The 14,752-nt window shown below is 36.1% G+C and overlaps 2 protein-coding genes across 5 annotated transcripts in view; both read right to left on the bottom strand.

The window, feature by feature from the left end:
• slc45a2 (solute carrier family 45 member 2) overlaps positions 1 to 8,337 on the bottom strand; it is a 38,479-nt gene extending 30,142 nt beyond the window's left edge. Inside the window, 2 exon segments of the mRNA NM_001110377.1 lie at positions 4,881 to 5,057; positions 7,844 to 8,337. Coding sequence (NP_001103847.1) covers positions 4,881 to 5,057; positions 7,844 to 8,294 — 628 coding nt within the window. The 5' untranslated portion in view covers positions 8,295 to 8,337.
• A 3,996-nt stretch (positions 8,338 to 12,333) lies between these two features.
• amacr (alpha-methylacyl-CoA racemase) overlaps positions 12,334 to 14,752 on the bottom strand; it is a 32,528-nt gene continuing 30,109 nt past the window's right edge. For 2 of the 4 annotated variants that reach the window (XM_073934626.1, XM_073934627.1), the window contains one exon: positions 12,334 to 13,312. In XM_073934626.1, the coding sequence (XP_073790727.1) occupies positions 12,903 to 13,312 (410 nt within the window). In that variant the 3' untranslated portion in view covers positions 12,334 to 12,902. 4 annotated transcript variants of the gene reach the window in all.

The following is a 14,752-nucleotide window of genomic DNA, read 5'->3' as shown; positions in this document are numbered from 1 at the left end:
ACCACTTAAAAAATTAGTAAATCCAAAGAATCAACTTTTGAATCTTTTTTCCAAGCGTAGTTAGTCAATGCAAATCACAGCATGAATGGCCACGTATATTAAAACTGATGCTTTTTTATGATCAACAATAGTGAGCAATGAAAAACTGTAAAGAATTTGTCTGAAACGACAATGGTGTTAAATAGAGGAGAGATAATGTACTTTGTCGTTGTGTCTACCAAGTGTTATTACTAATAAAAAAGAGGTCAGCAGTGGAGGAGCCCACAGCACTGTAAAAAGTAATATTGCCAAAGAAATATATATACAGTAAGAGTAAAAAAGTGAAATACAAAAAAATTGGGAAAAAAGGATCAGCTTCCACAAGCAGAGCAAGTCTGTGACTGGTTAATTCTAGTAAACATTAAAGTGAAATGAGTATTGTCAAGGCTACTAACAATTTGTCCTCTGCATTTGACTGATGAGTGAGGTGTGAGAACACACATAATCACACAAATGCACATCAAATATTTAAGGGTTTAGAGTACCACAATTATGAAAATCAACATTATAAACTTTAGGTTTTAAGTCCAACTGCCTAACCAATAATCCATACACGTACATGTATAACCATTCACTTGAATTGTTAGTTTAAACATTTAAAATGAGAAGTCAAGGTAATTCCAAATAATTGTGTAACTTGATTTTATCATGTTATTTCAGTTATTTTAAGTTTTCTCTATTTATTAAACTTTTCTTGGGGTTTGTGTATGGCATAATTCATTGAATTGAACTAAATTTTTATTTGACATATTTTAGACAAGCTGTACAAAAATACAAGTATCCCATACATTTTGAAATAAAAACTGTTGAGGATAAAAACACAATAAAGCCCTGGGCTTGTTTCCATTGTTTTGTTTAACAGCGAGGACCACAAAGTATGGCTTCAAAATACAGTTGATACATAAAACAAACAGTACCCTCACATTTTACTACAGGAACAAAATAATTCACAAATACATTTATTCCTTCATTCATTCATTTTCTTTTCAGCTTAGTGCCTCTTTTAATCAGGGGTCGCCACAGTGGAATGAGCCGACAACTATTCCAGCATACAGTATGTTTTACGCAGCAGATGCATCCAGCCCTAACCCTATTCACAATACAATAACATAAAAATAAAATATCATCATCCACCATGCAAACTAATCATCCTCATCAAACAACCACCTTTTGATTGCTTTTTGGAATCATTAATGAGTCATTGAATCATTATCTTTCTTTTATTTTATCATTATCAGCTGAGTCATTAATCTTGTTTATTAAACTGATGCGCTTTTGTGTTTGTTGCATGCAACAGAGGCTCTATCCCAAAACGTATATACATTTCTGGAGAGCGCCAAATATGTCCTAGGAGCTACTCTTTTTTTTTTTTTTGCAGTTTGCAGTTTTTTTGCAGTTTGTTTTCGTAAATCCACCATATGCTGTGTAAGCTTTTTTAGATTTCAAATTTCCCCTTTACGAGTGCCATTTGCACCTGTTTTCGCATAAATCCAAAAGAGACCGCTGTTGACTGACTGACTGACTGATCCACTGACCACCCTCGTCCTTCCATAATCCCAATAGTGTTTTCAAAAGCAGCGACTGACCTGCCCACCCACTTCCCTAAACTCAACCAGTTTTCAAATGCCCTTGGCTGATTTTGTCCACTTTTTCAGATTTGACCACATTCTCATTGTTATTTACTTGTTTGTTTTTAAATTATTTTTTTTGGCTTCTGTTTTATCTTACCTGCTTTCTGGAACCGTTCTTCTCCAACTACTTTTGCCGCTTTTGCCGCCTCAAGTCCGCTGACATACATGGCGAGCTACAGGGCAAACTGGTAACAACTGGAAAGCCATCCATACTAAGGTAAGCGATCAGCTGGTAAGCTCAAAAAGAAACAGCATCAAACCAACTTGTACCGGTAATTTAAATAACGAAATGCAGCCATACATACTTCGCTACATAATTTGCGATCTCCAGAATTGTATATAGGGCTATGTTTTCAAAATTAACCTATGCTTTTTTCCTGGTGAACTGAAGTGAGTACTAGTGCTGATAGAATCATGAATGCAAAGTTATGAACAAAACAAATTGTTCATTGTCAGGACATACGTTAAATAATACATAGCATTTGTGTTTGTTTTTCACCAAACCCTATTATATAACCCCAGAAGACATGGTCATATTCAAAATGTGCATTTTGCTGTCATTCTTTGATACTTTTGTGTCATTTTAAAAAGGTTAACGCTAGTCATTATTCTCTCTTGATAAAGGTTACCAGGGCATTTATTAAAATGTCTTTGTTTGTGGTTGGAAAAGAAAAAGAAAAAAGGGCATAAAGATCTGAAACAACCCTAGAGTGAGTAAATAATAAATGAATTTTCAGTTTTGTGTGGACTCGCAAATATTTCAGCGTAAAGCATGACTGAAGATCAGCGGGTGTAAAAATACACAAATATTTTAGTCTTCACACGAGACTGAAAGCACACGTGTCTCTAGCTCTAGTTCTTTTTCTTTTCTATTACTTAGAAACAAATCCCAAAATGGATTTATTTTTTCTTAGTTCTATGTTATTAAGACTTTGGAAACAAATCCCTGCAAAAATATCTAGATTGCATCAGCACAGTTCTTACTTGATCCATGAAAAGAGACATTTTCTGATGTCTTGCTAGTTCTCCCATTTAAGGCTTCCATACAGATGAGACAGCGGGTGTTTAGTAACACATCAGTAACACAATATCAATGCGCTCTACTGACTATGTTACAGATGGTAAAAAAAAGGGAACAGGCTGCTGCCATAGTGCCAACCAATTTCACACAAGCACCCTTCATTTAACAGTAGTCAAAAATGATCCTAGAGAAAATGTTTTGAAACAAATGCTGTCAATCTGCTTTACATTACATAACGATTCCTGTGGCGGTAATTGCAGAGAAGCGTGGACATTTGAAACAATTGCACATTGAGAAAAAAAGATGGTAAAAAAAAATATATATATATACTCATCAGATGTGCATTTGTTTGGTGGCAATGCAATTTAAAGGGATAGTTCACCTGAAAATGACCTCATCATTTACTTTCCCTCATGTGCTTATAAAGAGTTTCTTTCTTCTGTTGACCACAAAGGAAGTAAATTCTAAGAATGCTGGTTGTCGAGACTCACTGACTTTCATAGAAAGAAAAATAAAATGACTATATAAGTCAGTGGTTGCCAGCTACCAGCATTTTCCCAAACAGAAAAAGAAACTCAAAAAGGTTTCAAACAAGGGAGTAAAAAATGGTGAAATGAATTTTCTTGATAAACTATCCCTTTAATTGCCACAAAAAGCAATGCATGCTATCAATTATTAAAAAGTAAATAGTTACAAACTTCTTATAAAAGAATTGTGGCACCAAGGAAAGACACCAGTGATAGAGGATCTATATTTAATCACAATAGCCTCTTACAATAGCACCGCAGGTTTCATCAGGTCAAATTTAAAACTTTTTAAGACCCTTTTAAGAGCATAAAGAATGAAATTTTAGACTTTTACAGGGTTAAGACTTTTTCTAATGGCTCAGTATTATTATGAGGAATCGTGTAATTGCTTGAAGTTTATTTTTCCCTGATTAGAAAATTTAATTTGAGGTATTTGCTGTAAAAATGTCTTACAGCTGTTGTCAATTGTATCTCTTTGCTATACAAAACTTATATAAATAAAAAATAGGGATTTATTGAGATGTGTTGTTGGTCATTAGATGGATATTAGCCCAAAATGAATAGCTTTATTTGGAGAAAGAAAAAGTAAGACCTGTTTAAAACTATCTAAGACCTACAACACAATGTCCCAGTTTCACAAACAGGGCTTAGATTAAGCCAGGACTAGGCCTTAGTTAAATAAGTCTATTTAAGCCAAATTTTTAAAAATGGCCTTAGAATAATATATTACTGGTGTGCACCTGGAGAACAATAATGACACTGATGTATTTTAAGACATCTCACTGAAAGTTATTTTGAGTTGAGACAGTTTAAACATGCAATTTAATCTTGACTAGCCTTAAACCTTGTTTGTGAAACTGGGGGAATATGTCAGTAAATTTAAGCTTTTGTAAGTCCTAGACAATTTAAGACATTTTAGGAGCCAGCGGACACATCTTTTAATCTCCCTCATGTGCTTTTAAAGAGTTTCTTTGTTCCGTTGACCACAAAGGAAGTCATTTAAAAAAATGCTGGTTGCCAAGACCCATTGATTTGCACAGTAAAAAAATGATTATAAAAATCAATGGTTGCCAGCTACTGCTATTTTTCAAAATATCTTGTTTTGTATTCAACAGAAAAAAATAGTTAAATGATAAGTCAAATGATGGTGAAATCTTGTGGATGAACTATCCCTTTAATTACCACACAAAGCAAAGCATGCTATCAAATAGACTAGATTGTAACAAACTACTGATGAAGGAATTGTTGTACAATGGAAAGACACCAGTGATAATGGATCTAACACAATAGTCTTTCAAAATAACACATTATGGATTAAAAAATCCTATACGTTATGTCAAGCTATATAATGAGAAACACTTACAAACATATTCACAGCAACAGCAATATTCTGAAACTCTCAAGGTAACAATAAAGCTCTTTAAAGACAAATGCTTTTCATTTATTCATTCATTCGTAGTCCCTTTATTCATCACAGCGGAATTAACCGCTAACTATCCAGCATATGTTATACATAGCGGAAACGGAAAATGGAGCACCACAAGGAAGTCCACGCAAACATGGGGAGAACATGCAAACTTCACACAGAAACGCCAACTGACCCAGCCAATGTACATTTCTGCTGTAAGAAAGCCAAGCTAAATGAGCGTTATTAGTTCTTACCTGTGAGTAAAGCATGGTAATGAAGACCCCGCTCTTTATCCCGATGAGAACACACATCAAACAAATAGGCTTTAATGGGTCCGTCAATGAAGTCTGCGGCAAAGTCAAACAAAACCACTCCAAACATCACCACCACGATGGCCCATGTCCTTTTTAAATTTCTGTCTGATATTATGGCTGCGGGTGAAAAACACAACGTCATGCTTAGTTCAGTAAATCCACTCAATGTTAATAAATACTTTAGTATACAACTTTAAGAAACATCAAGACTGAAAATTCTCTCTACTTGTAGCTCACCAGTTTGATTTTTTCCTCAAATGAATACAAAAGATTGTATTTTGATTATTGGTGGAAAATGGTTGCCATTGACTTCCATATGGATTTTTTATTACAATGGATACAATGGTTACCGGATTACATTCATTCATTAATTTTCTTTTCGGCTTAGTCCCTTTATTAATCCGGGGTCACCACAGCGGAACGAACTGCCAACTTATCCAGCAAGTTTTTACGCAGTGGATGCCCTTCCAGCCGCAACCCATCTCTGGGAAACATCCACACAGACATTCACACACACACTCATACACTATGGACAATTTAGCCTACCCAATTCACCTGTACCACATGTCTTTGGACTGTGGGGAAAACCGGAGCACCCGGAGGAAACCCTCGCAAGCAGGGAGAACATGCAAACTCAACACAGAAACGCCAACTGAGCCGAGGTTCGAACCAGCGACCCAGCGACCTTCTTGCTGTGAGGCGCCACTGCCTCACCTACCAGATTACAACATTCTTCAAAATATCTTCTGTTTAACAGAAAAAAAATACATAGAAACTCGTACAAGTTTAGAGCCACGAGGGTGATTAAAACAGAGTAAATAACATTTTTTGAGTGAACTACACTTATAAAGTGAAGCCATTTACTAAATCAGACCAGCTCTGAAGTGCTATGACAGCTGAGTTAATGAAAAAGTAATGAAAGTGTTTTCAAAACTGAATCAAAAGCGCTCAGACTAATTGATTAAAATTCTAGAATTATAGTAATAAATGGGAAATATATTCGGAACAGAAAATCAACAGGCTCATCTGCTGTGTTAAATTAAGTGTCCAGCTGTGTTATTTCCCTGTGTCTAATGCCACAACTACATTTTAAAGCTGATTTTTTTTGGACATTTCAAAAATGTATGTGATATCATTTATAACAGTAAGAAGAACAAGCATCTTTTTTTGTACTCCTCTGTAGTTCTGATATACATTTCTCTTTTCTGTTTGTTCCGGTCATCATTTTCTTTAAAACAAACAGTCAAGTAAAAGAACAAAATCTCACGTCAAAATATTTACCTAAAACGTTAAAAAAAGTTTATTTTTTAAGCCTTGTTGCACTGCAAAAAAAAAAATCACTTAGTATTATTCATATCCAATTTATCTTAAATCAGATGTAAAAAGCTAACAAGATAATTAGATAAGTCTTGTTTTCTGAAAACTGATTATGATTAAGATTTAATTAACTTAAAATGAAGGGGGAAATGTGCTAGTGGTAAAAGAAAAATGAACTGGTCTTCCCCTAAATTCAATTTAGCTTTATAATCTTATAATCAGATATTATTCAATAGTTTTACACAAACACACTTAATTTTGCTACATTTATCATGAAAACAAATTTAATTGAATTTGTTTCATAGGTAAATGTTTCATAATTCATCATTTAGTCTTTATATACAGTATTTGCAGCGAAAACAATAAAATAACTCCAGGCTTCCCACTCTAAGCCAAATATCAAGTTCCTAAATCCTATAACTTATATTATCCTGAAATGTCAGCCTTAAATAACAAGTCATTGCCAATTGATGAGCATGAAAGGAATAAAATTGAGCAGAAGAATAGTCTAAGCATTACAAACAACGCTTTAAAAATTATATATTTTTATATGATGTGATCAAGCATTTGCAGTTTCTGCTCCTAAACTCTTGGAACACTCTACCAATTCACATTAGACTTTCCTCCTCCATTTCTGTGTTTAAGTCCATTTTAAAACCCTATCTATTTTCTCTCTTTTTCAATGCTCCTCAATCACTGCTTTATTGCTTTTATTTGTTAAATGTTTCTTTTATATTCTGCTTTCTTCTCTGCCTTTAGTACTCCAATGTACAGCAAATGTTGGTTGTGTTTAAATGTGCTTTATTAACAAATACTGTATTGTAAATATATATCCAGTTAAAGTCAGAATTATTAGCCGTTCTTTCAATTTTTTTCTTTTTTAAATATTTCCCAAATTATGTTTAACAGGGCAAGGAAATTTTCACAGTATGTCTGATAATATTTTTTCTTCTGGAGAAAGTCTTATTTGTTTTATTTCGGCTAGAATAAAAGCGTTTTTTTTTATTTTTTAAACATCATTATAAGGACAAAATTATTAGCCCCTTTAAGCTATTTTTGTCTTCAATAGTTTACAGAACAAACCATCATTATGTAATGTGTATACAATAACTTAACCTAATTAGATTAACCTGCCTAGTAAACCGAATTAACCTGGTTAAGCCATTAAATGTCACGTTAAGCTGTATAGAAGTGTTTTTAAAAATATCTAGTGAAATAATATTTACTGTCATCATGGAAAAGATAAAAATAAAAATAATTTAGTTAGAAATGAGTTATTAAAACTATTATGTAAATCTTCGCTCTGTTTAACAGAAATTAGGGGAAAAATAAACTGGGGGGCTAATAATTCTGACTTCAACTGTAAGTGAAAAACAGAAATCCCTGATATTCCATGACTTGGACCGAAAATAATTAAATAAAAAAATCTGACTTTCACTGTTTGGAAAAGAGCTTTTAAAACCCTTGATATTCCAGAAATACCATGACCTGTGTGGACCCTGAAACTCATCTACTTCCTTTGTGTATTTAGTGCTTTGTCTTCAAAATGAAGTAAAATCTATCAAGTTTACTTGACCTTCACCCACCTGTTGTGACTGCATCTCCATTTAGAAATAAAGTCATGCCCACTAACATCAGAATCCCCAGTAAGAGTATGTACGGTCTCCTTCGGCCCCATGACGACCTACAGTAGTCGCTCGCCGAGCCGATGACGGGCTGTAGGATAAAACCCAAAATGGGGCTTATGAGCCACACCAGACTGTACAGACGTCTGGGAAGTCCAACGCTCAGCAACACTGGCGTGACAAACGCAGCCTCAACAGCGTAGCAGAATTCCCTTCCAAACATGGCCGACCCGTGCATAATCAACCTTCCCCTAGAGCGCCTCGGAGGCTCCACCACTCCAAAAACAGCCGCTTCCATGTTGTCCAAACAGTCCTCTTTAAGCTCCGAGTCCACCTGGTACTGCTCCATGGATGCAATTGGGCTTTCCGGTGCAGAGAACCTGCAAGGCTGGTCCTCAGTAAGAAGAGTCATGGTTCTGGATGGTAAGACTCTTGATTCCTAGTGCATAGTTGAGCAGTGGATCTCAAGACTTGTGAGCTGAGAAGGCAAGGAGGTGGTGGTCTCCTTGGCCTCTGTTTTTGTAGCTCGGCTTGTAAGCATGTGACTGAGATTATGATCTGAAGATGCTTTTCTCTCCACTCCTGCTGGGAGTGGACAATAGGTTAAAAGTTAAGCGCAAGACGTCAACAATTCATAGTTCACATACTGGAAATGGTAGTTTGTTTGGGGGGGGAAATGGTAAAGATCTAACAAACATTCCTTTGTGGTGTTGCACACTTGGATTGGAAAATCAAGTGACGTACCATGTGATTGCTTTGCAGACGGCTTGAAAGGGGGCTGGAAAAAAGATGGCAACAAATTTATAGTAGAGTTAAAGCACACTGCCTCACGCAACGCTGCCTCTCCATTCACAAGACTGCTTGGGTTTACTCAAATCTGTCATGAGACGTCCGGCGAGTCTCTGTGAGAATCATGTGAGCTCCGCAGTGGTCATCATCTACTCTCTCTCTCAGACTTAATCTATAGACTCCAAGCTGTGGATCACAGGGAACCGGTCAGATGGTGCCACATGGATTAAAATGCTACATTCCACACATTTCTCCAAGTGAATGAGAATTATTTCAAGCTAGAGTAGTTAGGAAAAATGTTTATGTAACTCATTCCTAAGAGGATTTGTTCCAAGAACTTATCAGGATTGACAATGCTATCAAGAGAATACAGTATTGTTTGAAGGCAGATACAGTCATAATCTTTAATTACTGTATGACTGAGTCAATATGGTTTTATCACAATCTTCAAACGCTGGAAAATGATTCCTGATCTGTATTTGGTACAGTCTCTGTTCTCAATTTGGACGGTAGTTTCACACAAGAATGAAATAAATGGATCAAAATATTCTTTTGAACTTTTTCTCCTTCACCAAAGAACCATAATATGCATAGCAGTTTCCACATTATTAAATAACATCTGGCAGAAAATCTAATACATTTTTCTTGAGCAGCATATCAGAATGATTTCTAAAGGATTGTGCCACTGAACACTGGGGAAATTCACAAAAAAATGACCATGCTCCCAGAAATAAACTGCAGTTTAAAAAGCACTTGCTTTCTCTTTATTAGGTTCACTTATAACTTGGTAATCTAATCAGTCAATCACATGGACAGGGCAGAAACTCAATACATTCAGGCATGTAAAAGTAGTTCATACAATCTGCCGAAGCTCAAATCATACAGGGTGGGAAAGAAAGGTGATTTAAAGGGATAGTTGACCCAAAAATGAAAATTCTGTCACAATTTACCCACATGTGACTCTTGATTTTTATTTAATTTTTTATTTTTTTTTGCTATTGTTGTCATTCAGTTGAGCACAAAACAGGATGTATTAAAGAATGTTGGGAACCTGTAATCATTGACTTCCATAGTAAGAAAAATGTATAGAGTTGTGCATCGATGGATTTGCTTTTCAGTGTTTTGACTCTGAATATAAAACCACACTGAACTGAACTTAAACACTGAAAACTGAACAGACACTGTTTCAATACACTATAATGTTCTATGTGAAGCTGCTTTGACACAAGCTACATTGTAAAAGAGCTATAGAAATAAAGATGAATTTAATGGACATAGGTTAACTTCTTTTGCTTTGAACAAAATATAAAAAAAACTCAATGGCTTAGAACAAGTAAAGGGGAGTAACTGATGACAGAATTATTATTTTTATTTAATTTAACTTTTATTCCATTAATTTTAACCATCCCTTTAAGTGAAATTTAATGTGGCACAGTTGTTGTTGTTTTACAAATTGGTCCATGTTTCAAAATCTGCTGATCTAATGGGATTTTCACACAAAATAACCTCCATGGTTTACAGAAAATCACCCAAAAAGAAGAAAATATCCAGTGAGAGGGATTTCAGTATGTGAAATTCCCTATTGATGCAAAATGTACAGATAAAACTGTCAGACAGTCTCAAATTGAAAGGAAGACAAAAATAACTCACCTAACCATTTGTCACCACCAAAGACTGCAAAAGACCATCTTTGAAAACACAATACATTGAATTTTGAAGATAACAGAAAAGTGAAGCTAACAGAAAATTGTAGAAAGGTTGCCTTTTCTGATGAGTCTCAATTTCTGTTGTGACATTTGAATGCTAGAGACAAACTTGAGTATAAACAATGTGAACGTTTTCTCATTCATTTACTTCGCCTTAGTCTCTATTTCAGAGGTCACTACAGCAGAATGAACTACCCACTATTCCAGCATACAATTTATGCAGTTGATGCTCTTCTTGCTGTTAGGCGACAGGGCTAACCACTGAGCCACCGTGCTGCCAGAAAGTATTTTCTAACTTACATTAATACTTCAGGATGAAGGTGGTGTACATTATAAAAAAAACATAATATTAAGTTTTTTTTCCAGCACAGTGCTCATTTAGTAAAGGCACAGCTAAACAGATGTATTTTCAGTCTTGATTTGAATGTGCCTAATGTTGGAGCACATCTGATCATTCCTAGAAGACGATTCCAGCAGTGGGGGGTGTAGTACTGTAGCTAAAATCCGATTCACCCTGCTTTGACTGAACTCTTGGAATTTCTAGTTTACATCATCCTAAAGATCTGAGTGATCTGTTAGGTTTGTATTCAGTGAGTTTGTCTGTAATGTAGTGAGGTTCTAGGCCCTTTAGTGATTTATAGACAAGTAATACCACTTTAAAATCTATTCTGAATATAACTTGGAGCCAGCGTAAAGACCCGAGGACAGGTGTGATGGGCTCTGATTCCCTGGTTCTGGTCAGAATCCTGGCTGCAGCGTTCTGGATAAGCTGCATATGTCTGACTGTGTTTTTGGGAAGTCCAGTGAGGAGGCCGTTACAGTAATCCACCCTCCTGCTGATAAAAGCATGAACAAGTTTCTCTGAAGCCTGGTTTATACTCGATGCATTCGATAGTTTGCTTAAGCGCATGCAGCGAATGTGACGTCATCGCGGTGATAGCGGAAGTTTGCTTTGGGTGCGCGCAACATGATTTCAACTGGCAGTGTGCATGGCATTTTTTGAGACTGAGCGAACAGTGCTGCCTGGCGCCACAACTGATTTGAGATGAATATGAAACACTTTGAATAGATTTTGTCTGAAACAGTACCTCTGTACAGACATCTTTATGATCTGTGATCAGAGATAACGAGATGATCAATCATTTTTGGCTAGAAAATACAACAGCCCTGGGAAAGAAGGAAAGTTTTTGTTAAAAGGTTTGAAAAACCTGAGGTATGAGTATGTTAAAGCCAAAAGAGGCGATGGCAAAAGTGGAGACTCAGGTACACAATTACAGAATATGTTTTTCCACCAGTCATAGGTTTACACTGATGTATATAGTTACAATTTTGAATTTAAAACCATTTAATAGTTACAAAACTTTAAGGAACAAATTATTTTTTTTATAACAGGAAAGGGATATTTGAACCTATCAGTTTATAATATACTGATGTTTGTTTTTCTAAGCTTTATTGGTGATAATGGTCACGAATGTTGGTCCATTATTACATTTTAAGCATAAGCAGAGGACAAAAACTAGCCAGACAGTAATATGTGTACTGTGGACCAAGATTCTCAACCTTATTTTTTGTTGTTTGACCCTTAGAGCCAAGGTACGCATTCACCTTGAGAACCTCATCTCTGTTCCCAAATGCAATGACTTCAGTTTTCTCTTTGTTTAACTGAAGAAAGTTTTGGCACATCCAATTGTTAATTTCATCAATGCATTGGCAGAGGGTGTCAATAGGGCTGTAATCATTATGCAGTAAGGCTAAGTAGATCTGAGTGTCATCAGCATAGCTGTGGTAGGAGATTTGGTTCTTTCTCATTATTTGGCTAAGAGGGAGCATATAAAGGTTGAACAGGAGAGGTGCCAGAATTGCTTATTATAGATGTGCAGCCGACAAACGTGTGCTTCAATTATAAATAAATTAAAATCAAAACAAAAATGGTTAAATCATAATAAATGGCACAGCAGTGTTCAAACCGTTTTACTTAAGCAGAGTCATTAATTGGATTATCCAAATAAGATTATCTTAGGTCATAAGTGCTGCAGAACATATTAGCACAAGAAGATTCAACAGTAAATATTTTTGTTCAATTAATTAGTCTACGTACTTACATTCATGCTAAAGGCACTGTAAATAATTCAAGCATTTCAGTTCTTCAACAAAAGTTGTATGCTTTGTCCTATGACGAATACTTGAATTATTAAATTCAAAACCCCAAAACCATCTTCAAAAATAAATCAGTATAGACCATCCTTTACAATCGGGGCTACTGACAAAAATGTGGATGCTGAGGTTATTACACAACATTTGCAATAGACTTTAATTAAATCCCTCTTCACTTCCCCTAGAGCGGTTACAAATTAGAACTGAATTGTTGGACAGGTTAACTTAAAAGCCCAAAATCATTAAGTCCACCTCGACTGAAGCAGCAATTCACAAGGGATTCTCTCTGCTCTGAAATGTGAGATAGAAATGATGTCTGATTCCTCTGCATCACTGCATACACAGTTAGCTCTCCACTCAAACTCCTTCATTTACAGTCGCGCTTTAGCTTCGTTACACTCTACGATCCCGGCAGACAGAAGCTGCTCGATTTGCGCTTGATCAAACCCGTATTCCTTTAGCACTGACCGAGTGTGTTCTCCAATGAAGGGGTCACGGGATCCACAGGGCTCTGCTGGGGAACGGGACAGCACCGGTGCAGGACGGGGGCTAATTTCCCCCTGAGAGTCTTTGAGGAATGACCCTCTCGCCTGGTTATGAGAATGAGAAAGCACCTCATCCTGAGACAGAACAGGAGTGACACAGGCATCTGTCCCGTCGAAGATCTGACCCCATTCTGCTTGTGTTTTTGTGGCAAACACCTGTGTGAAAGTCTGCCTGAGCTGCGGCCAATCAGTAACGCTCATTTGTGAGGGCAGGTCAGTGTCGTCCAATCCCAAACCTGTGGTAAGAGAGAATCAGCGAGATGAAGAGGAGATTAAAAAGAGGAAGGGAATCAATAAAGGAGTTTAGAGGAGAGGGAGGGCTGTGGATCCTGAAGCCATTAGTACATAACACTGGCCCACAGTAGGGGACTTGTACAGAGACGTGCTGCTTTTGAGGGTCAAACCTGAATTGCAATTGAGTCATTATGATTTTATAGCAAGATCAAGAGGGCTGCGTTTGTACTTGGGTATAAGGTGAGTCCCTGGGCACATATTAATAAAGCATCCTGTGGATTCTTTCTAATCTTTCATATTATATCATGCCTTTGCAAAATCGACAACAGATCAAGGTGACCCAGAGAGACTTGTGGTTGAACATGTCAGCTATACTCATATGTCCTTCAGGCTACAGGTTTATTTCTGGAGAATTGAAAATGGCTGAATCAAATGTACACTGTGCACATGTACTCAACAATCACATAAGAGCATACATCACATAAGAACAAGGCAAGATATAAAAATGCAAATAATGAATACAAATTTAATTGAATAAATATAGATTGTAAATAAAAAGAAAATATAATAAAATGTCTCAATTAAAGGTGCTATATGTAAGTTTTTGACTCCTCTACAACAAAAATACCATAAGTTTTTTTTTTTAATTTAAGAAACAAGCTAAGTGAACATTCTTGTTTTTCTAAAAAAACAATGCTGAAGTCAGAAATTCTGTTTTGAAAATGTAAGCTACGTGCCAGAACAGTTGTCTTTGTTTTGGTTCTTTTAATCTGCCCAATACCACTTTAGCCAATTATATTTTAGCACCCCGGGTTGCCTTCATGGGAAACAGCATATTTCATTCATTCAGTCAGAAAGACTCTCAAAGCATGCGCCCGCGACTGAAATGCGACCTCCAGTGACAAGTAGCAGACTCCAAAATGAGAAGCAGATTCAGAGTAACACATGAGGTTATTAATTAGCAAATATTATAAATATTACAAGCGTGTAATATTTACATATAACCCTGGGTCCTAACAACAAGATTTGCAGTGATAAGCAATTTGACTGTTTGCACCAAACGAAACAGGACACTCAGACTATTAGCATTTAACACTGAATAAAGCAAATGAGGTGTACCTGAAGTAATCATTGTTCATCTGTGAGAAATAGAAGCCTCTAATATATCAATTTGAGGTGTTTGTTAGGACAAAAAGTCCTTTTTTAGTATGGAATTTTTTTATTCTATGGCGTGCCGTTGATTTTAGTTTGAAAACAATTCAAATCAGCCCTAAATCAGCCTTTAAACTGGCAACCTGATCTTGCCTGGACTCACCAGGGGAAAAGTTGAATGAAAATGTGTTTTGATCCAAGCGTGCAATACCTAGATCAACCACTGGGTGTCAAACTTACATACTGTTAAGATAACTTAACATTAACTTACATTTAACATTAACTTAACA

This window comes from Danio rerio, chromosome 21 (genome assembly GCF_049306965.1).
Source record: "Danio rerio strain Tuebingen ecotype United States chromosome 21, GRCz12tu, whole genome shotgun sequence".
In the NCBI taxonomy this organism is placed as follows: Eukaryota; Metazoa; Chordata; class Actinopteri; order Cypriniformes; family Danionidae; genus Danio; species Danio rerio.
The sequence above is the reverse complement of the archived record's forward strand: the minus strand, read 5'-3'. Positions and strand labels throughout refer to the sequence as shown.